Genomic DNA, 23,709 nt, shown 5'->3' with positions numbered 1-23,709 from the left:
CCCTCCTTGTTACCTGTACCCAACTACCTTGAGCTTAAAGCTAAGTATCAGAGTTATCCACATGTCTTTCCTCTCTTCCACCGGTCTACACCTCTAATCCATCACCCGAGCCCCTTCTCCAGCAAAGAATATTTATTCTCAGATGACCATTCAAATTCAAATGTGACTTAACATACCCGTACGTTTAAAGAAATGCAACACATGTATAACATGTAGTGTCCCTATAATTAATGAACATGACCACCGGAGTAACTTTCATGGTGTTCTCCTCACCCAGAATGGCCTCCCTTCATCATTTCACAAGTCCAAAGTACACCCACTCTTCAAAACCAACTACATTTCCCTCTCTCCCATGAAGATTTCCTTAAATTCTCTAAGCCTGTTTTATTCTATTTCTTTCTGAATTTCTATTGCTACTCTCACTAAACTCAGACTTAATTATAAATTTCACATATTGTTTGCTTATCATCATTAAGTGTTCCAGACTTTCACTTCCCAAGAGGACTATAGAGTCCTTGAGTGTCTGTGTCCTTCTCAGCATTTCCCCAATATATGATAGAGACCTGAAATGCAACAGCTACACAATAAATTTTTGTTGATTCACCTCTCCAACACAAACTAGAGATCTGTGAAAATCCTGGCCTATCACAAACTTTCAACATCTTAATAGTCCAACTTTTCAAAATCCAACTTATTAATACTTGAGTGTAGAAAGAATCACCACAGAACTGTAAAAAGCATAGAGATTTTAAGTTAAAAAGCGATTTTGGACTTAGTGAAACTTTATGGATCTCCCACTCTAGAGCTCTCTGTTAGGCTTTGTAATGTGGAAATGACATTGATTTAAGTTGATTTCTACAAGTGGACTTAAACTGGTACTGATCCCACACATACACTCACAAATTTTGATGAACAATACACATTTTAAAAGGGCAAAAATAAATGCTCTTCAAAAATGTCACACACTTTCCTTTGAAAATCATATAAAGAAAGATATAAAGGGACTGAGCAAAAAGGAAAAGGGACTCATGGGCATGGACAACAGTGTGGTGACTGCTGGGGAAAGGGGAGAATAAGGGGACTAAATAGTAATGAAAAAAATACAATAAAGATTAAATTAAAATTTTTAAATAAATAAAATAAAGATATCAAAAATTTCATATTTGGTAAACATTCATTTGAGTCCAAGAAAAAAAATTAAACTGACAAATTTTGCCAAATACTGTATATGGACTGAGTCAAGTAAAATAAAACATGTGATTCTTTAGCATCTTGAATTTACTTTATAAAGTAAATAAAATATAAAGATAAGTTATTAAAAACACGTGTCATTCTTTCTTAAAAAAAAGGTATATACCCAAATACATATATATTTACCTTTTATAAGAATAAACAAAATATGTATATTTGAATGGCATATAAACATAAAGCATGCATTGTTTGGAGGCAAAAATGGTTATAAAATACACTGGTCATGTGTAAGTACATGTTGTGAATGAACATTCTCATTCCCATGTATTCACAAAGCACTAAACTGATAACACTATTTAAAACACCAAGGGGGAAAAACTGCATATAATTTTACTTCAAAACTTCCTTTAAAAAAAGGAAGAAAATAAGTCTTAGCTTATGTACATTTATCAAAAGTTACAGAATTAATTCTAAATATCATGTTTTTAAAAATACAGTGGGAAAAAGTAAGTTGACAGTTGTGAGTATACCATGAACAGCATTTATTTTTGCACTATTACTTATTAATGTATTATTTTCCATATGAACAACTGCCAACCTACTTTTCCCCACCCTGTATAAAGAAAGAAGGTAAGAAAGACTATGAGAAGTGAACTGATCAAAAGGAAAATGCAAATTTTTACATAGTTTATTTCCTGTCGCTAAGCCTTTTTGTCTGGATTCTGTAAACATCTGCTAAATCAAACTGCTCCATTCATAAAGAATCTTTGCTCTCAGACAGTTTGCAACTGGGACAGCACATTAGTAACCCCGTGCTTGCCAAAAGTAGTCTCTCAGACTGATGTATTTAGCTGCGAGGGTTACTGAAGAATGAGGAGCTCCTGTCTCAGATTCTCCTTTCTTCAGTTTCATTCAACTTCCCATGCCGAGTCTGATGCCTCCTATTCTTGAGTTGCTCATCCATTATGTACTATACAAACTCTACAACCATCTAATTCCAACCCGCCTTCCAGAGCCTACAGCTGTGTTGAACCTCAAGAAATTGTGTCAGTGACTAATAATGCCTCTTTTTCTTCAAGTGTTAAATTAACTGCACAGTAAGACCTTTGTTTTTTAACTGAATACACAGATAGATAGATAACTCAATTTGGAACTTGTGATGCACAGATTTCTAACCCAGGATCACCAAAAATTCAGATGTTACATGCTCCTTCAAGTGTAAGCTTACTTTTCAAGTGTCATCAACAATAAATTCTGTCATGTTCATGTAGAATATTGAAACATAAAATAGGTAGGATAATATCTGATCCACAGAAACCTTCCTAATAAGGTTTTGTTTACATAGGGATTCTCTGAAGCTACTTTGATAGAGATAATGAATATTTTTAAAAGACCAGAAGTTTAATATAAAGGTTACTAATATTGTCACCCACAGTTAAAAGTGGTTGTGGCAGTACAAAAAATCAGAAAGCTAAAATGAAAAAGCTATCTACAAATTAAGATCAACATTTCTGCATTATCAGTTTTCAAACACATGGCCTGTCACTTGAAGCTACTACAGAAACACCATGATGTCCCAGCTTCAATGAGAGCAAAAGCAACTATGTAAAACCTTTGCTTCATTTCACTCATTTTAGTAAGTCAGTTCTCATATGAGTTGTAACCCATGAAAAACTGGAAAGAGACAGAAGAGAGAACTGAATACTGAGATAACAGAGACAAAAACCTTAAATGTATGCTATGAATTCAATGAATGCTTATGTCCCCTCAGAATTCATATACTGAGACCCTAATCCCCAATAGCAATGGTATTCGGAGATGGGACCTTTGGAAGATAGAGGCCTCATGAGGAAATTAGTGCCCTTATAAGAAGAGGCACCAAAGACCTGGCTTCCTCTTGCTCTCTGTCTACTATGTGAGGACACAGCAAGAAGACATCAGTCTACACACAGAAAGAGGACCCTCACCAGAACCCCACGATGCTGGCCCCCTGACCTTGGATGTCCCAGCCTCCAGGACTCTGAGAAATAAATGTCTGTTGTTTAAGTCGCTCAGTCTATGGTATTCTTTGCAGCGTCCCAAATGACTGAAACAACAGATGTTAATGAGAATGTTCTGAATCCAGAGGGTGGGATAGGAGAGCAGGTGAAAGAGAGCACTGGCACCAAAGGTAAAAACAAGACCAAAAACCTCCATTAAATTCTGAGACTCCACTTGGCAAGTGACCTCCCAAAGGTTCTTGAAAACTCCTGAGTTTGGAAATGCTACCCTAAGGGAAAACTGGTGAATTAGTATGCATTTCCATCTATTAATAAAACAAACTCTAAAAAGTCAGTTATGACATGTTTTTGTATAGGGCCAAACTTAAAGCTCTTATTAAAATTTCTAAACAAATCTTTAAATGTGTTCTGGTGGCAGTATTTTGGTTGCTCTAACTTCTTGCTAGGGCCAGGGGCGTGACCACTTGCTCAGTTCCAGATCCCCCACCATCCAGCCGCCTCCCCCAAGAGCATTCCACAGGCTGCAAGGAAAACAAACACAATTGTAAATAACACCGTGTTCTGTTCACCCATCACTCCAAAAAGAGAAAGTCAAGGGTCCTCTGCAGAGTGGATTATCCTAATCGACATAAATATACATCATATCATAATTTCCTCATTTTGAGGAGACAGTAAAACAACAGAAACAGTAACAGTAATAATAAAGATGTCCTGCCAGTAACAAAGCCTTTGAGAACACTGGGAAAAGGTCTCCCTCTGGTAGGCATATTACATAAAGGTACCCCCCACAAATTTTATATGTATATCACCCACAAGATCCCTTCACCAGGAATTCTCAAGAAATGCACAAACAGTGCAAGCATGGGGCTGGTGGCCCAGCTTATTGAAAAAAAAAGACAACAGTCTCAGAATAAAAGGGGCCACCCAACCCACTGAGTGCTCAGCTAAGTGGGACACAATCTTGTGCAATTTAAAATGCCAAGAAGATTTTTAAAAAGAAAGGATAAAGCTTTCAGAGCTAAAGAATAAGTTACCTACAGAAGTAAATTATTTCTTCCCCCTCAAATTTCATATCAGAAACTATGGAAATTAAAAGACAAAACTTTCCGAGTTCAGAAGAAGAAATTATTTTAACCTAGATATTTCTATCAAACCAAACTATCAATGTAGAAAATTTCATTTCTCAATACTCCAAGACTCAAGAAGTTTACTTTGCACATACTTTTCTGCACAAGTATTTGAAGATAGATATACTACAACAAAACTAAAACACAACTTAAAGGAAAGGCAAGAGATCAAGAAAATTCAAAATTTCAGTCAAAAAGGTCCCAGATAGCAGGTGTGAAGCAAGCAGAGAAAGCAATATAATGAACTCAACAGTCAACGTATATTAGACAGCTGACAGACCTAACATGGTGAAGATGGCATATAAAAGGGGGGCAATTTGAAACCCCAGGGAAAGCAGTAAGTCATAAAACAAAGTCTAGGAAAAATAATGAAATAAATTTAAATGTGACAGGATTCAAAAATTGATAAAATATGAAACTCTGATATATTTCAGTAAGCAAAAAAGCACAGTGACATAAGATTACACTCTTTATTAATTATTCATTCTATCTGAATCTATATCACATTTATTTATATTAACAAAATTTGATAAGCACCCTTTTATTGCTTTCTAATTTTCAGAATCTACTGACACTAAATGCACGGAAAAAAATAACCATACTATCATAAGTCAACGCAGATGTTTTGAACCTTGACCAAAAAATGTTAATAAAAGTTCAGAAATTAAAGAGATAAGATGGAAGAATAAATTTTGAGTTCCTTATTTCTTATTAAGCAGATGAAAATCCAGAGATGCTATCTGCAGTTAATAGGCAAAGAAACAGATTTTTAAATATATTATTTTAAAGTATCTACAGTATACAATTGTTCTCATATTGCTTTTTTATTTCTAGAATGCCTTTCCTGCAAGTGTACATCATGAAAAACATTTATCCTACAAACACCATTCCTACACATTTTCTCAAATCACTCAAAATAGTGGTTTTCTCTCTCTCTCTCTGTCTCTCTGTGCGTGTGTGCATGCATGTGTGTGTTTGTGTGTGTCTGTCTCTCTCTCTCTCTCTCTCTCTCTCTCTCTCTCTGTCTTCCCCATAAACAGTTTGTGAGTTACTTCATTATGTCATCCACTATATTCTGACCTGCATCTCAAGTCTGATGTGCTTTTACTATCACCTGATTAAAATTTTAATTTTATAGAACCCTTGTTTTATTTCCTTACGTGCCTTAGGAGCAGATACAGTCTTCCTCTGGACTCCCTAAGTAACTTATAATAACCAACAATGTAATCCAAAATATAAATGAGGGCAAAATAATGGTTAGTTAACTCTTTCACACAGATAAGTATACTTAGAATTTAACCAAAGTTGACATTATTTTTAAAAATTAATTTGTTTGTTTGTTTGTTTATTTTTAGAGAGAGGGGAAAGGAGAAAGAGGGGGAGAGAAACATCACTGTGTGGTTGCCTCTCACTCACGCCCCCAACTGGAGACCTGACATGCAACCTAGTCATGTGCCCTGACTGGGAATCGAACCACCGACACTTGGTTCACAGGCCAACACTCAATCCACTGAGCCACAGCAGCCAGGGCTGGCTGACATTATTTTAATCATTAAAATACCTGTACTAGGAAGTGGGCCCCATTTTGAAGGAATGCGTCATTTCTTATTGGTAGTTTTGAAGTGACCTGGGTTTTTTGTTCTGGAAAAATGAGGCTATTTCTCCTTGATGTATTTAAGATGCCATCTTTTGCTCTCAGAGGGTCCACAGCTCCAGCAGGAATATAAAGTGCAGAATAAAACATCCTCACATCTCCTTTCGTTCCTCCTAGTCTTGTAAAACTCAAGGACAGATATCGTTCTCCTGGGCTGCTTTCAATCTTCTGGCTTTCCATAGGAAAAAATGTTATTAGGCCATAAACATCATCGCTATCCTGAATGTAGAACAAAAGCTGTGGAAAAAGACATAAAATATTAAAATGTAGAATTCTCATATCCAAGTTTACCAAACTGTTATTTTCTAGGCTAGTCTGATTTTTAATATTTACTTATATATCATATCTTAAACTGATAACTTCTTACATGTACTACAGTAAAAAATGAGTCAAAAACAGATCTGAAAACCTTCCGAATTTATAGTTTGGAGAATTTTTAGAGTGAACTTTTTATTAACAAATGGACAACCTTGAGCAAGCAAAGCAATCATCATTTCCAAAACCAGTGTTCTTCCCGTCACATCAAAGCACACGTCAATGTGACTTGTGTGAACAAATGCTTTGGCTCTTCTCCCCCACAGAAACACTCACACAAATAAAGCATAACAAGAGACCTACCTCTGCTGGTTCACTCACTTCTGCACCTCCTCGTATTGTATGGGGCAGAATCTGAAGTAGGTAAGCTTCTGCCTCTTCTGGAATATCATCATCAACAACAGTAAGTGGAATGGAGGCCAACATCTGCCCTTGTGCAAAATGAAGAACTCCGGAACTTGGGCTGATATCTGCTGTTACTGGTGAGGGATCACTGCTATTCCGTGTCAATACCCAGTTCACTGAAATATTCCCATGGGTGCCACCATTTCTAACCACCGTAATATTTTCAAATCTAGAGTTTTTAAAAAGAAATATATATAGTTACAAAATACATTCTAGTTCCCTTGGATGGACTTTTCTACTGTCAAGCTGGCCAACAGACATGGGTAAAAACAGACACCATATCATGAAGAATGATTATTTTAATATGAAGGATATATGTTGATATGTCCTAGGGAAAAATAAGATAACAGGAATTCACTTGCATATTTAAATTATTTCCAAAGTAGGAAAAAAAAAATAGGGAAACAGTGGTAGAGGAAATGGCATATACTCTCAAGAATTCAGCTTGTGTCCAATACCACAAACATTAAATCTTGGAATAATATAATAAAATATTTGTAATAACAGGTTTAAAATAAACCATACCTTGTTGTTGTATCTTCATCAATTATAACTGTCCTTTCAAACAAGACACTGTTGAATGAAAGGACTCCATAAGGTTTGTCATTTGGCTTAATGGTGACTTGTACAATAGAAGGACTTAACAGCACAGCATCTCCCTTTAAGGTATCTTTTAGTAACACAACATGAAATGATTCAGCAATCTCTGGTATGGTATCATCAATTATTTGAAATTTCAGGTGTGATTCATAAACGAAAGGTGGGAAAACAATAGTTGTGTTTGACTGAAGATCAATGAAATCTAAATTTTGCTGAGCGTGTGCTGTTGAATTCCCAGTTACGATAACATAACTGATTGAAACTTCATATTCATCAGATCCAATCAGATTTCCGCTGTCATCTTTCCCACGAACTACTGGAATTATGAGTATGTGGTCTTCCTCGGGTACCAAATAAACACTCTGAATGAATCTCACAGGGCTATCATTTTTCTTAATGATGATCTCAACTGAGCTCCTAGAGGTATTAATCTCAGCTCCTCCTTCTACACTTTTCAGTTGAACTAAAAATATTTCATCATTTTCTGGTATCTGTCAAAGAAATACAAACAGTGGTAGAACATCAATAGCTAACATACCTACAAAGAAACCAAAGTGCAAAAAGTCACTATGTTTTAATACAATTACATAAATATAAAAATCTTTAACTGAAGGGAGCCTTTAGAGAGGCTTATTTAGTGTCCATTTACTGAAACATTTTCTAGAGGTAAATAATTATTTTAGATAGTAAAGGAAAAATTCATAAAGCAATGGTATGAACAGATAATGAAGTATAGGTATAATGTGTTTCAACCTTGAAAAATCATTACCTAACTCTAAAGATTTGACAGTAAAATAAACATATATTCTTACTAGTTTTATCAGGTTGGCAAAGTCAGAAGCACTCAGAAGCACCATTCAAGGTCAAATAATCTGGAAAACTACATTAAACATCACATACTAATTGTTAGTTTTCAACCATGTGATTTATTCTTTTTTCTTTCTAAACAGTTTCAAATTCAAGAGTTAAACATATGATACCAATCATATGATTTCCAAAATCATATGATTTTTTTCTCTGGATAACAAGCTATAAGAGCCACTATCAGGGGAAATGTTGACATTGTGTTGTTTGAGCTTTCCTTCACTGTAAATTCTATTTTATTAATAAAAGTGAAAAATACATCTTTTTACCTTGATCAATAACAATCAATGTAAGAGGTAAAGCTATTTATCTCAAAAATATAAAATATGATTTGATTGATGCTCCTTTCCCCAACTTTATTGAGGAATAAATGACAAATATAATTATATTTAAAGTGTACCATGTGATGATTTGGTATACATATACACTGTTGAATGATTACCAAGATCAAGATAATTAACACATCCATCACTTGACACATTAACTTGTGTGTGTGTGTGTGATAAGAACACTTGAGATCTACTCTCAGCAACTTTCAAGTACACAATTCCATAATTATTAACTATCATCACCATGTTGTACATGAGATGCTTACAAGGTTTTTTAAGTTTACAATTAAAACATATAATTAATCATTGCCCCAAATTATAACATTTTTACTGTTCCAAGATCTAAAAGTGAAAGCTGTTTGTTATTCTGGAACCAGACAAACTAGTTTTCACTGCTACCTAATATTTCATTTGTTTCAGAAAAAAACACTCTTTTCTAAATATGTCTTCTAATTTTTTTTTCCTTCCTTTGGGACTTGTTATGATTGGGTTCACTTGTTATGATCGGGTTCCATAATTTTTGGTAGAAAGGTAGAAAAATGATTATAAAATCTTCTACTATTCCTTTTACCCCTGGCAATACTAAAATTTTTTAAATCAAAAGTCATGTTTTCTTTTATTTAGCTCATGAGGGATATATTTGCACATCATTGTCCAAATTAATTCTTTCCTTAGCAATCATATCTCAATCTTTGGTAACTTCAATATGAGATGTAAAAATAACTAAAGTCTTCCTACAAAAGTGAACTTTTAAAATATCCAAACAAAATATCAATCACACTAAAAATATCTTGCTTTTATAGTAAAATATTTATACTGGATTATAGTACTGTACCTGCTCAAAACTAAAATCGCTAACAAAAATCAATTATTAGCTTTTACAAAATGCTTAGATTTTTGTCCCATGTGTGGTTGACAGTTATGTTCAGGTTCATCAGCTTTTAGATACACAATTTAATGTGAATATGTAAATTAATAAGGTAAATATTAACAAGATATATTCCAAAATAGCTATTTATAGCTAAAGTATGACTGGTCCAATATACTAACTTTACATAGAACTGTGTTCTTGAATAATTTCAAATACTGCATACAATCTAATCTTTGACATAATGTTTTCTAACATGTCTGTGATACAGAGTCCTTGTCCCATTTAAGCATCTCACATTATCCCACCTCATCATCAAGTACTGTCAAGTTATAAACTACTGTTGCTCTGCCAGGAGGAAAGGTGATATTTCCTTTAACTGGACTCAAATCTTCTTCTGGTGGATTTGGGCCACCCTCTACCTGCAAAGAAATAAACATATAAAACCTTTCACAAGTGTGAAAAAACATTATTATGATGACAGCTGACAAAAATCTGAAGTTTACTTAAAAATCTTTTGCAAGAGCACGGGCTGGGTAGCTGACTGGTTGGAGAGTCATCCTGGGCACCAAAAAGGTTGCGGGTCTGATCCCCAGTTGGGGCGCATATGGGAAACAACTGATGGATCAATGTTTCTCTCTCACATTAATGTCTGTATCTTTGTCTCTGTCTCTGTCTCTCTGTCTCTCTCTCCTCGTGCCCTTCCTCTCTAAAAATCAATTAACATATCCTCGGGTGAGGGTTAAAAAAATGTTTTGCAAGAATTATACTAACCTATGTGTAAGTCTGCCCTTCCAATTAACAGTCAAGGCCTATAATTACAGATCTTGACTATAATTACATTAAACTACATGTTTTCGAAGACCTTTCCCTTTTATCTCAACCATTGTATTAAACCTGAGGAAAAAAACTTACAAATATTTTTCTTGAGAGGAAGAAATTCAAAAGAGTAAATTTTCTTAAGTAATGAGATAAAATACCAGTTCTACCACGGACTGTGCAAGGTATATAATGCTTCATGTAGCATTTTCCTCACCTTTATAGAGAATAATAAAATAACAGGTTACATGTAAAGATTCATTAAAATCATTTTTTGAAAATTGTTAAGTACTCTATGCCTGACCTCTTTTAGGTACTAAGAATATACCAATGAACAAGACAACCTCCCTACCCACCAGGACCTTACATTTAATGAAAGGGAACTATAAGTAAATAAATAAATGTATCAGATAAAGATAAGTATTATGGAGTAAAAATTTTAAAGGGATGAGGGAGACTTAGTGCTGGTAAGAGTTTCTATTTACATGCAGGGAAAACATCAGAGTAAAGTACTGAAACAGAACATGAATTTCAGCATTTCATGTTGAAATGTCAGTATTTCAGCAAAACAAGACTCAAGATCCAATAAAATAATTTCAGACCTCTGCAGCGAAGTTGAAAACACTATAACTGATGATGCCTTATCCTTTCTGAATTCAATTTTTTACAATTGTCACATTATCAGAAAAATTTTCAAAAGTGTATTTATTACCTAAGTGCATATTCCTAAGCACATAAAATATTGCTTAAAACTTCCTGTGCTGAACTTGAAAGACAACTGCATATTTAATTAATGTTTACTATATTCTTCCTGCATTACTACCTTATGGCAGTTTACTTTCTTATGTAATTAATACAACCACCGTATGATGTAGGACCCCATCAGCACAAGTAAACTCTTCTATGCTTCAGTAGAATTGTTATGTAAGTCCAATTATCCATTTTATTCATATTATAATTAATAATTAAGATATAAACTATTGCCAAGACTTTCTAATGTTTTAATGTTTGAACATAGCATATGATGCTTTAGATCTTATAAAACACAAAAATTAGTTGAAGATTTAAATATTTATCTCATAGAACAGCAATATGATGACCCAATGCTGAGCATGTAGTCAGTAAGCAATAAAATGGAATGGTTACAGCTAGCACCCTCAGAAATATATCTCACCCACAGCCTACCTTATTCACGTCAAATGCTATAATATCTACGGATCTCCATGATGGAGTGCAACTGCTTTTAACGCCCTCCATTAAGAGTATTTTTTTTAATGGGAAATGTAAATGGGGGAAGACTACATACTCAATAACTCTGCATAAGCCTCAGTAACCCATGGGCATTCTAAAAATGTATATCCTTGAAAAGGTGTATCATTAAGGTTCTATGAATTTTTTAGTATTAATACCATTATTATTCTATTTTGTGGTTTATTATTATTCTGTATCTAAAATGATATGTTGTGTCCCATGTAAGCATAGTATATTCAAGTAACAAGGAAAACATTTTTATATTAACCATAAAATTTAACAGATAATAAAAGTACTTACTTTTATTTCATATTTATTAAGGGTCATATTTTTTATACAAAGAAGCTTTATTTTTACAATTATAGCTACCTGGTATGAACTCTAAAGTGTTACCATTTAAAATGACTTCAGAATAAACATACCTCAAAAGTCACAGTGACCATTCCATAGGTACCTTTTTCTCTGATGAGAGTAAGAGGCACAGATTCATTTCTGCCCGGGGGCTCACTCACTGTGATGGAGAAAGGCTATTGGGAAAAGCAAAGACAATCAGTCAGAGGCAGGAGGAGGCACAAACTGTTACCTTAGAAATACTACATTTCCACAGACAATTTAATCCACATTCAACTCAAGGGTGTGGTATTTCCCAGGATTAATTAACTGCAGCTAATAAAAACACTTAAAAGGTTTCTTTCTTTCTGCCTTCCTTCCTTTTTCTTCTTCTTTTTTTTTTCTTTCAAAAGGAACACAGAACTAGTCAAGCCAAAGATGTAGGTTCTTAACCTGGTTCTACCACCAACTAGCTGTTCTGCTGAGGAATCTTAAAGGTTATCTAGTTGAAAGATGACAAATTCAAATGCTCTTTGGGTCCCAGGAGGTCACAGAGTGAGTTGCGCCTCCAGACCAGGGCAGCTCATTGAGACAACCATGTGGCCTTGCTCCCCCCAACTATTTCTGCCTCATGGGTCAGCTCACCGTTGAAAAGCAGACAACTGCTAATAACTTTTTCAGGACGTGATCACTGAGCAAAAGAAAAAGCCAGGACTTCAAATGTTAGAATGTGCTGGCATGGCTGGCTGAAATTCAGCACAGAAGAGGGGAAAGAGGGAAGTGGCCAGGTGCATGCTAACTAGGGCAGGGGGCCCCATCTCTCCAGGGGACCCTGAGACTTACTGTTTATAGATGGGGACAGAAATGCCTGTCTCGAAGGGTTATGATGAGGTTCCAATGAGATAATTCACATCAAGTGCTTATCCTAGTACCTGACACATAGTGAGGGTTCAGTAAACGTTGGCGATTATTATTATTATCATCATCAGTGTTACCTTCATCATCAACATGATCATGATCCAGGCTGGGAACCAAAGCCAGCCTATTTAGGAAGTACTGTGAGCTCAATGGTTGCCTAGCTCAATTTTAATTATGCAGGTCAATTGCTCAGTTAGAGACCACAAGTCATGGACCTGGAACCAAAGCTAGAAATAAGAGCTTATTCCTGGAGGCTAGGATGTATAATGTCTAAACTTAAAAAGAAATATTCCTTTAAACAAGTGAGGATAAGTTTAAGGATGATAAATTGGAAGAGAGTGCAGAGGAAAGGCAGTACAGAGGAGAATTAAGCAAGTAAGGGACCCTGCTTCATAATTAATAATTCCCCAGCATTCAAATAAAAGTAAGTGATTAATTTAATTTCTGTAAATGATAATATAGTGGATGTTACAAAATGTCTACTATATTGGTGTTATCCATATGTCCTTTTAGTCAAGATACTGCAGTTATGAAGATCATAGTTATCTATAGCTCAGCTTGTTTCAAGGATAGTTTAAGAAAATGACATGCAGTACACCATTGTAGCAGCAATCTAACTTGGAAAACAAATAAAAAGCTGGAGAGCATCACATCATCTTTTAATAATGAGTACTAGCAACATGATTTAAAAAGTCTCCATATCAGGAAGGTTACTGTAGTCTAAAACTTAGTGGCAAACTCCAATTGCATTTGAGATAAATTTTGTTGTATTTTAAGAGCTAGGACCTGTCTTATGTGTTTGTGTGTAAAGATAAAATACCTGAAAATAGGACTGGTGAGAAACACAGGAATTTGGTGATAAGGTAGAAAAATAAACTGCTGAGCAAAACTGAGAGGTGGAGTTTTAACCCTTAGGAAATATTAATTAATGGGAAAATCTCAGGGTAGGGATTGACCACAGATATTTTAAGCACTGTAGTGTCTACTATCCAATTTTAAATTTACTATAGTTTTTTTTCAGTATCCTTTCATTATGTTTTCCCATCTCAGAGTCACATCAAACTTTCAGACAATGCTTTCTTAAGTGGCAGTTCAAGAAATCCAGCAAAAAGAACTGGGTTACAATATCTGCTCCAGACTGTGTTTGCACCGCTCCCTACCCCAATTCCTATGTTGAAACCCTAACCTGTAATGTGATGGTAATAGGAAATGGGGGGCCTTTGGGAAGTGATTACATCATGAGGACAAAGCCCTCATGAATGGGACTAATGTGCTTATAGAAGAGACCCCAGAAAGCTCCCTTGCCACCTCTGCATGTGAGAACACAGCAAAAACACAACTATGAACCAGGAAATGGGCCTTCACCAGACACTGAATCTGCTGGTACCTTGATCTTGGACTTCTCAGCCTCCAGAACTATGAAAAATAAATTTCTGTTGCTTGTAAGCCACCCAGGCTATGGCATTCTGTTATGACAGATTGAACCAACTAAGACAACATCTGAGTTAGAGACCACCAAATAGGGTAACAAATGAGTCAGATGGAATGATCAACAGAAAAAGATTGGCGTAAGGGATGACCATGATCATATAGGCCTCATCAATTCAAAGAAATTCTTGAGAACAAAAGGATGGTCTATAGAATGTGGAATATGGATGGAATTAAAGCAAATTTTATGTAAGTATCAAAAGAGTTGCCCTAGCCAGGTGACTCAGTTGGTTAGAGCATCGTCCTGATATGGCAAGGTTGTGGGTTTGATCCCCAGTCAGGGCCCATACAAGAATCAACCAATGAATGCATAAAAAATGCATAAATAAGTGGAATAACAAATCAAAGTTCCTCTCTCTCCTTTCCTCTCTCTAAAATAAAAAAAAATTAAATTTTTTTAATAGACAAAGGTGCTAGTAATATTATGACAAACAATAAAAAAAGTTAAACTTTTATCTCACAACCACAAGATCAAATTGTACCATACCATATCAAATGAAATAATCCCAAATGCATTGTCATTTGATAATATTGTCACAGTGACAGTCCTCGGCCATCCAAGTTTTACATTTGCTGAAGGTTTCTAAAACAAAAACCCAAAAATAAATTAATAAGTTAAAAATAAGGGGAAAAAGTCATTTTGTTTCTTTAAGTAATTAAGAATATAAATAAAAACACAAGAATACTTTTAATGCACAGATGATGAAGAAAATACATCCAAACTAAGTCCATGAGGTAAAAAAAAAAAAAGAATTCTTAGAAAAAGTTTTGGAAATCATTAATAACTAATCACTGATTATTAAAATATAAATTAGTATAATTATAAGTACTCACTGGCTAGTAATGCTATACTATTATAATTATTCTAATGTCATTACTAATATGACAAAGAATAAAGCAAACTGTACAAAATCTATTCATACATAATTCTGCCATTTTTAATTTTTTTGAGGTAACTCCATACTGTTTTCCACAGTAGCTGCACCAATCTGCATTCCCACCAACAGGGCACCAGGGTTTGTTGATTTACTGATTGCCATTCTGACAATGATATTTCATTGTGGTTTTAATTCGCATTTCTCTGATGATTAGTGACATTGAGCATCTTTTCATATGTCTATTGGCCACCTGTATGTCCTCCAATTCCACTTCTTGGAATTTATCTGAAGAAACCCAGATCACTAATTTGAAAGTATATATGTGCCCCTTGTTCGCTGTAGCATTATTTACAATAGCCAAGATTTGGAAGCAGCCCAAGTATCCACTAGTAAATGAGTTAATAAAACAACTGTAGCACATTTATACAATGGAATACTACTCAGCTGTGAAAAAGAAGAGAATCTTATCCTTTCTGACAGCATGGATGGACATGGAGAGCATTATGTTAAGTGAAATAAGCCAGTCAGAGAAAAAAACTACCATATAATTTCACTCACATGCGGAATCTAACGAATAAAATGAACTAACACATGAAATAGAGACAGAATCATAGTTAAAGAGCAGGCTGACAGCTGGGGGGTGGAGATCTGTGTGGGGGTTGGAAGGGTTGGACAAAAAAAGAGAGAGAGAGAGAAAACTCATGGACATGGACAGCAGTGTGGTTACTGGCAGGGGGAGGGGAGTGACAGAAGGTAGAAAGGGTTGAGGGGGGATAAGTGGTGACAGAAGGAGACTTGACTTGGGGTGGTAAACACAATACAGTGTGCAGATGTCTTGTGGAATTGTGCACTTGAAACCTGTATAATTTTGTTAACCTGTATCACCCCAATAAATTCAATAGAAAGAAAAAAAATGATTCTTTTTCTTATATTTTAGAAAGTGCTGAAACTTAAGAATTAGTTATTCCATAAATCATAGAGCCAAATTAAAGGTAAAATATTAAAAGTTTTTCTAATAAATGTGAGAAGAGCTGTCTGCAACATTTCTTGTATTCAACAGCAGCATACAGAAATATTAAGAAAGTACACAAAAGCAAAGTATGACTGTTTCAAGTATCATTATCATGAAAATTTAATCATACCAATATAATCATTCAAAAAATTTCTCAATGACCCTCAGAAAAATTAACCAGAGCATTGTTAGCAGTCACTGCCTCAACCTCATAGATCAATCTATAAAGGACAATTAAACCTTAGGCTATTCAAGCCTTTTTCCCAGGGATACTCTGAATTCATTCGAAGGCAGAAGGATCTCCCGCTTCCATGCCTGCTTTTTGTATCCTTCTACTTTGAACTCAGAAGTCATAGTCGTTCTTTGTGTATCTGGTAGCTGGGAAAGAATAAAAGAGAAAAAGGGCCAAAGGGAAAACAAGGTTTTCTTGAGTGTCTGTCATGGCAATTCCTAAAGAGGGCGAATGGATCCAAAAACTAGCTGTAGGATCTTCTAAACCAGACCATGGAAATTCCAAAAAGGTTTTCAGTTCTGGCATCTATGAAAACTACAACCGGTCTCCTAAACTGGCTTATCATTAGAAAAGTAGATTTTTAAGCAAGGCAAGAGTTTTATGAGTTTGAGTTAAGGGGTAAAGAAGGATTTACCTGTAATGTTAAGTGAAAAATAAAAGTTTCGTCAGGCTCTGGTAAGTCATCATCACATACTGCTATGTACACTGTCCTATTTGTTTCTCCAGCAGGTATAAAAGCTGCAGCATACGTGTCAAAAAAGTCACCAGTGTCATCTCCATACAGCTATTAAATGCAAAATAGATAATTCTCACATAACAGTGTTAGGACAAGCAAACCTGATGCCAATTGGGACAATCAAGAAGAAAAAACACGAATCATCAAGTGACATTAATGTTTATAGATAGGATGTACAAAGGCAAATATTTAACAATAAAAATCACCTACAAGAAACATTATAAAAAGAAATGATTCTACACAAAAACATTTGCTTATGCCCTGGAAGGTAAATAAGTCACTACATAGAAAAGTAAATTATAAAGGAGAGTATAATGTGAATATTTTTTCTCTGCCTCTTGGCTGTTCTGAAGTGGATTACAGCAAATGTAACAGGACAAACTATAGCTAAAACTCTCCAAAAGTAGGGTTGAAAGTAGCCTGCCAAAATATATCAGGAAAATTAATTCTTTTCCCTATCACTTTCAAAGAAACTGCCTTTTCCAAAACTCTCAACATGAAATTTTATTTATATCTTCCCAATAAAGGCCCAGTTCTTTTAGCATTCCATATTTATTAGTCATTATAAACTTTTCCTTAGCTTTGTAAGACATCATTCTATAATATCAGCATTGCTAATAAGATTCTCAAGAGAGCAATAATTATGAAATTATAAAGGAACAACTTCTTGTGCATATCTAAATGAGATTTCTTCTGCTAAAGAGCTTAAAATGAATAATTTAGCTACTAGGAAAAACAATGATTTAGTACAAATAAAAATGAAGGACATGTACAAAGAAATTTTAGTCAGTTTCTAGTTTCTGTTTATAATAATAAATTAGGTTTTAAATACTTGATCAAAAAGTTGTCAAAGGTGTTGGAAAACTTGTCCACATACCTTATTACAAAAAGTAGCAGTATTTTAGGAAGTATTAAATATCAAGAGCCAGTACAAAGGGAAAAGCACAGTAACCCAACCCAAAAAATCACTTAACTATCCAAAATATGCAAAACTCAATGTGTATATAAGTAGTTTCACTATAGCAACATTTATTACAGCACAAATTGAGGGCAACCTCACTGAAAAAAAGTTGAGGAATGATTGGAAAACAATGACACCACCATCAAGAAAAGCTGAAGAAATAATAGACCAACCTGAAAAAAGACATTAAGATACAAGCAAAATTATATGTACAAGATCATCAAGTATAATATATACTCAAACTAAAAATGTACTCAATAAACATATACATATATGTAAAAAATTAAAAAATAAAGACAACGCACAAAAGTATAATACTGGGCTTGTTTCATAGGCAGTTTGTTCTTCTTTGTCTCTTTTCACAATATTTCACAGAGTGATAATTGTACCTATTGCTTAAGAACTTATTTTCATTTTTGTAAACAAAAATTTCAAGTATTTTGGCCCTCAAATACAGTAATATCCTTGGAGGTCATATGACAGCACTTTCTGGTTAAACATAAACTCAAAACATGCTCATTCAATCCATCTAATAATTGAACTATGTGTAAGATAGATCAAGAGTTTAACAAATTCTACCTAATTTCTATGTAAGTATACTTAATTTCTCCTAAAAAAAAAAAAAGCTCTCCAATATAACTAAGGGTTTTTAATTGCCATTTTTCTACTTTTAAATATTTCAGACATTTTCTTAAAGCCACCACCTGACAATATATAATATATTCAAGCAGAGATAAGTAGGATCCAAATTACCCAAAATGGTTTTTTATTTAAAAATACTTATTGATATTTTGTTATGTTTGCTTTAAATATACATGTGACCATTTTAAAATAATCTGTCTATATCTTTAAAATACTATTATGGCCAAACACACATGCTACCTTCGAGCACTCTACAAACCTTTATAAATGCAGTAGTGTACATGCGAATCATTTATCCTGATCAAACTCCTCAGAATCTCAAACAGGTAAAAATATTCCTGTCACTGAAACGAAGAAATTTCATGTCCATTTCAGTAAGAATAAAACTATAATCATTTCTTACCGATACAATTGCTGTGACATTTGCTGGATCTCCTATCCTTTCGATAACAAGACGAATAACTGTTGTACTTGTTTCATTAACTACAAATTCTGTTTGTCCGGCAAACCTTATTTCTGTCTCTCCAAACACAAAAGGGATGAACAAAGCTGAAAGAAGATTTACTAGTAAAGATGCAGAGGGCATCCCTATAGGAGAAAAAAACAAAGATTTTGTTCACAAAACATATCAAATATATTTTCATTAGGCTGCATTGTCTACAGATATAAACAGAGCGAAGACTTAGATAGTAAGCAACTAAGACATATGGAAAGCAAACATTAAGCCATCCAATTCAAATGTGTGATCACAGATAAACTAGAAATCACAAACTCTTCCATGGTTCTCTTTCACTATTCATAACTACATTTTGTTTCTTTAGCTTATATATCAAGATATTAGTTATAATTAGCCTTAAACTTATTTATTAAATTTAGTTTATTAAAAAGTTTGGCCCTCCAATTTATTCTAAGAAAAACCTAAGTAGCAACACAGAGACTGAATTAAATCCCATATTCCCCTCAAATGAAACTAAAATACAAGAAAAAACTTTAAAAATTGTCAAATGGATCAGTAATCTTAATGGAACTTACTAATCTATTTTTTTTATTGTGCAAATATGAAAGAACTCTTAAAACTGGTATATAAAGCAGTTGAAACTGAAACTCTATAAATAAACTGATTTCTTTGTTGTGTCTACTTTTTCCTTAAAATTGCCTTATTTGAAAATGTTTTTTAAAAGTTTTAGTTATTACAAGGAAATTCTAATCCCTTCAAAGGACACAAATTTCTAGGACCTAATTTTTTCCCATTCCACCACCAAAATACTAATGCCTCTTCTTAGAAAATGGTCATTGCTTTAAAGCAAGCAAATTTGGCAAAGAGTATATTTCTATAACGTCTATTGTGTTCTTCCTACGACAATGCGAATGTCTGTGAGTAATCTATATTGTTTCTACTTTCAGCACTGTGTGACTCAAGTGCTTCCAAAGGCACAACAATGTTGTGGCTGCTTGACACCGCTGCTGTTTTGTAATGCAGATGTACCTCTAAAAATGTGAACAATTTATCTCACGGATCATTAAGATTCCAATGGATTATGTGATCAGTCACGCGAACATAACAAGTTCATGCGTTTTAAAGGAGAGCTGCATTTTGAACTCTATGAGCCAAAAATACTTCCTATTAATCTTTACCTTGATCAAGAAGTAATATAAGTTTCATGAATGTGATATTGCCACACAACTATACATGGCTTTATATTTAGGAATTACAAAATATATAAGTTCTTGATTTATTTTAGAATGTAGATGCAATGTTTTCACTTACATCCAAACAATGCAGTCTGAGATTGCTTTATGTCTCACATGCTTATGGCAGCAAAACCCACAGACAGGGACGCAGAGTTCAGATGGAGTCCCGGAGAGAGACACAGGCCAACAGGGACAGAGATTCTGGAGGACCAGGGCACTATTACACCCGTGCCTTCTCTCTAAGAAAGCCTGCCAAGGGGCTAAGGGTCTTGAAAGAAATAAAATAGTTCTCCCTTACTAGCTGCACACTCGTCCCTGACTTCTAAGCCAGGAATATTTATGGAATGGAATATATGAGAGAGAGAGAAGAAAAACAGCAAAATCTGGTGAGGCAGGAAATTGGGAGCAGTTCTGGACTGAACTAAAGACAACTGAAGATCTTTTGTGGAATTCTAAAGCCAGAATGATTTCACACCTCACTCCTGACAAATAGTGGGAAAGAAATGAACCAGGGATGAGAAAGAGAATACAGAACAGATCTAGGTGAGGAAGTAGTAAGTAACCCTAGCCTTGGATGTGTAAGAAAAGGATCAACTTTGGTCTACTGTGATTTTGAAAGAAAGATCTCAATTTCTTGAACTTGAGATGTGATAGAACCTTGAGCTGAGAAAAATAAGAAGACACATGAAAAAGTTCTAAGTGAGAACAAGTGAAAGTGAGTTACAGCATGAGATGGGGGAATGATGAATGGCTAGGAACATAAGTTCTCAAAATTCATCCTGTGTAAGAAACAACTCAGACCTTTGTTAAAATTCTAATTCTCACACCCAGAAATTAGGATCCAGTGAGGTTAGGGTAGGGCCCAGGAATCTCTGCATTTAACGAGGCAGCCTGATTGATTCTAATGCAACTGATCCTTGGGATACACTTTGAAATACACTGTTCCAGAGTGTGAGGGTGTGAGAAGTGAATCCTGGAGGTAAAGTACAATAGACCACAGTTGTGGCTTTAATTACTGAATTTTTCAATGCAGTACAAAGGCCTGTCCAGAAAAAGTCCAACCATTGTTAATATAATGAGAACAGTCTGCGTGACATTGATGTAACCTGGCAGCCAAGACAAGTGGACTGGAATCTGCATGCATGAACAATGATCACTTCACTGTACACAGCGGGGGCATTAGACGCCATTGAGTGAGCATGTGTACTGTGTGGCCATTGCATTAAAAAATGACTGAGTGAGTAGAGTAATGAATCTGCATCAAATTTTGCATTAAGCTTGAACATTCCCCTGTGGAAACTATTCAGATATTCAGAAGGCCGCAGCTATAGGCAACTGGTGATTGGCAGCTTCATCATGACAACGGGCCTGCCCATGCATCATGTCTCATGCAGAGTTTTTTGCAAAACATCAAATCACCCAGGTGACTCAGCTCCTTCATCCTAGATTTGGTGCCCTGTGACTTCTGGCTTTTCCCAAAACTAAATCACACCTGAAAGGTAAGAGATATCAGACTGTTGATGAGATTCAAGAAAACATAGTGGCGGAGCTGATGGCGACTGGGAGAACTGTGTGAGGTCCCAAGGGGCCTGCTTTGCAGAGGACCAATGGCGTTATTGTCCTATGTACAATGTTTCCTGTATCTTCTTCAATAAATGTCCCTATTTTTCATATTACATGGCTGGCTGGATAACTTCTGGACAGACCTCATATGCTTGAACTTCATGCAGGCTTCCTCATATATATATATTTTTTATTATTATTATTATTACCTTGCATTTTAAGATTCCATATGCCCTATAGAAAAACTATAATGACCTATAGAAAGTAATTAAAACAGCAAATGCTTATGCACTCTTTTTCTAGGCAATTAATACACTATTGTGTATTAATACACATTCACTTTTCACAACATGTCTATGACCAAGGTACTGATATTAACCTCATTTTACAGATGAAGAAACTAAGGAAGACAGATTAACATACACAGTCTTATTCAGCTAAGAAAGTGGCTAGGCAGGATTTGAAATCAGGAGTCAAACTCCAGACTCTATCGAATATCCACACTATATTGTCTCTTACATATTTTTTCTACAAATCACACATCTCCCTCATGAATAATATGGTAATTTTTATACTACACATTTCAAAGCATTTAAATATTTTAAACTCATGCACAATAATCAAAACTACCATAAAACTGCATAATTATGTTTTCTAAAAATTTGCACCTTATTATTCTGATAAACCTTACATTTATTTAACCAAAGCTACAGTTCTCTTTACTACTTTAAATATTTAACAGCACTTTTAATGTCAGGACCAATGAGCTCAAATGATGTATTCTTGCAGTTTCCCAGGTAATTAGAGCTCCAAGACATAGTGGTTAAGTCAGTAAATTCATTTCAGATTGGAGTACATCAGTGAGTTCTGGTATTATGCAAAATGAACAAACAAGCATGATTGGAAATGCCTCAAATTGTGACATCACTGATGATTGAATCTCCTCTCCTTTCATCTTTTCAACTTGTAAGAAGAGTTTTTTGAGGCAAAGCTGGCCTTCAAAGGAAATTACAAGATGAAGAAAAAGCTTTGTAAGTGAAATTCCCATTAGAAGGCAGCCATAATTATATGAATGCCAAACAGTTTCTTGTTCAGAATAACTGGGTACTTTTTTCTCTATCATACTAAAAATATAGTTTTTGTAACTCTATTAAATTTAAAAAACTAGGCATAGTAACTGATACAACACTTAAGTCATATCTAATTCAGGTCACTACTTCTCTCATTAGTTTTAATACAAGTTTTACATGATGTATCAGACCACCTATTTTAAACCTCTACAAAACTAATTTCAAACAACATATTGAAAGATCATAATGTGCTTAATTCATATTCCGTCACAATCATGAAAGCATATTTTTAGCATTACTGAGCCCTTCTGCTCTGTGATGGCATGCTATTCCAATAAACTAACCCTCTCATTTCCAACTAGCATCCCAGTTCTCACACCTCCCCCTCTTGCTCTGTATGATTCAAAGGAAATAATGGTTCCTGCCAATAGATACCTTATCTCATGTTCAAGCAATATGAGATCTAGGTTAGCTTCTTATTTCTTATTTTCTGAATTATACTCTGAAGTTCTGACAGAGTCCTGATAGCATGTAGGCACAAAGTCTTTGGACCTTGGATTCTAAGTAATTATATTGAGCCTACTCTACAAGTTACCTAATTCTGAAAAATACTGAAATTAAAGTCAGGAATATATTACAGTAGCTCCTACAATGAAAACTGGTTACTTGCAGAAGAGCAGCTTACAGTTTAGTGTAACATCTGTATGCTTAGCACCCATTCTACATTGTGCAACACCCTGTGCTAATAAGGACACAAGGACCCTGCTGATAGGGTCCTTGGCTCCAAAATATTCACAGGGATGGGCCAATCAAAGCCAACAAGACACAACTCTGAGACCTTTACTTAAACTTTAGATTTCAGATGCCCTATACCATTGGATTCAGGGTAGTGTTCATTGGAGCCAGTTTCCTCCAAAGCCTGGAAATAAAGTGAACACGGCCAGACAGAGTTAAGAGGTGGAGAGGAGCCAAGTCTTGATAAT

At 34.8% G+C, this 23,709-nt stretch overlaps 1 protein-coding gene across 1 annotated transcript in view; it reads right to left on the bottom strand.

The window, feature by feature from the left end:
- Window positions 1-19,005, bottom strand: part of ADGRV1 (adhesion G protein-coupled receptor V1) — a gene marked incomplete at its 5' end in the record, with an annotated part of 466,202 nt that extends 447,197 nt beyond the window's left edge. Inside the window, 8 exons of the mRNA XM_090278998.1 lie at window positions 5,880-6,209; window positions 6,591-6,861; window positions 7,218-7,783; window positions 9,662-9,775; window positions 11,846-11,950; window positions 14,647-14,742; window positions 16,697-16,846; window positions 18,805-19,005. Coding sequence (XP_090135124.1) covers window positions 5,880-6,209; window positions 6,591-6,861; window positions 7,218-7,783; window positions 9,662-9,775; window positions 11,846-11,950; window positions 14,647-14,742; window positions 16,697-16,846; window positions 18,805-19,005 — 1,833 coding nt within the window. The remainder of the gene's footprint in view (window positions 1-5,879; window positions 6,210-6,590; window positions 6,862-7,217; window positions 7,784-9,661; window positions 9,776-11,845; window positions 11,951-14,646; window positions 14,743-16,696; window positions 16,847-18,804) is intronic.
- Between the last annotated feature and the right edge of the window lie 4,704 nt (window positions 19,006-23,709).

Source organism: Furipterus horrens, unplaced genomic scaffold (genome assembly GCF_987537825.1).
Source record: "Furipterus horrens unplaced genomic scaffold, mFurHor1.1.pri manual_scaffold_5, whole genome shotgun sequence".
Classification (NCBI taxonomy): domain Eukaryota; kingdom Metazoa; phylum Chordata; class Mammalia; order Chiroptera; family Furipteridae; genus Furipterus; species Furipterus horrens.
This window is presented reverse-complemented; position numbering and strand designations above follow the sequence as displayed.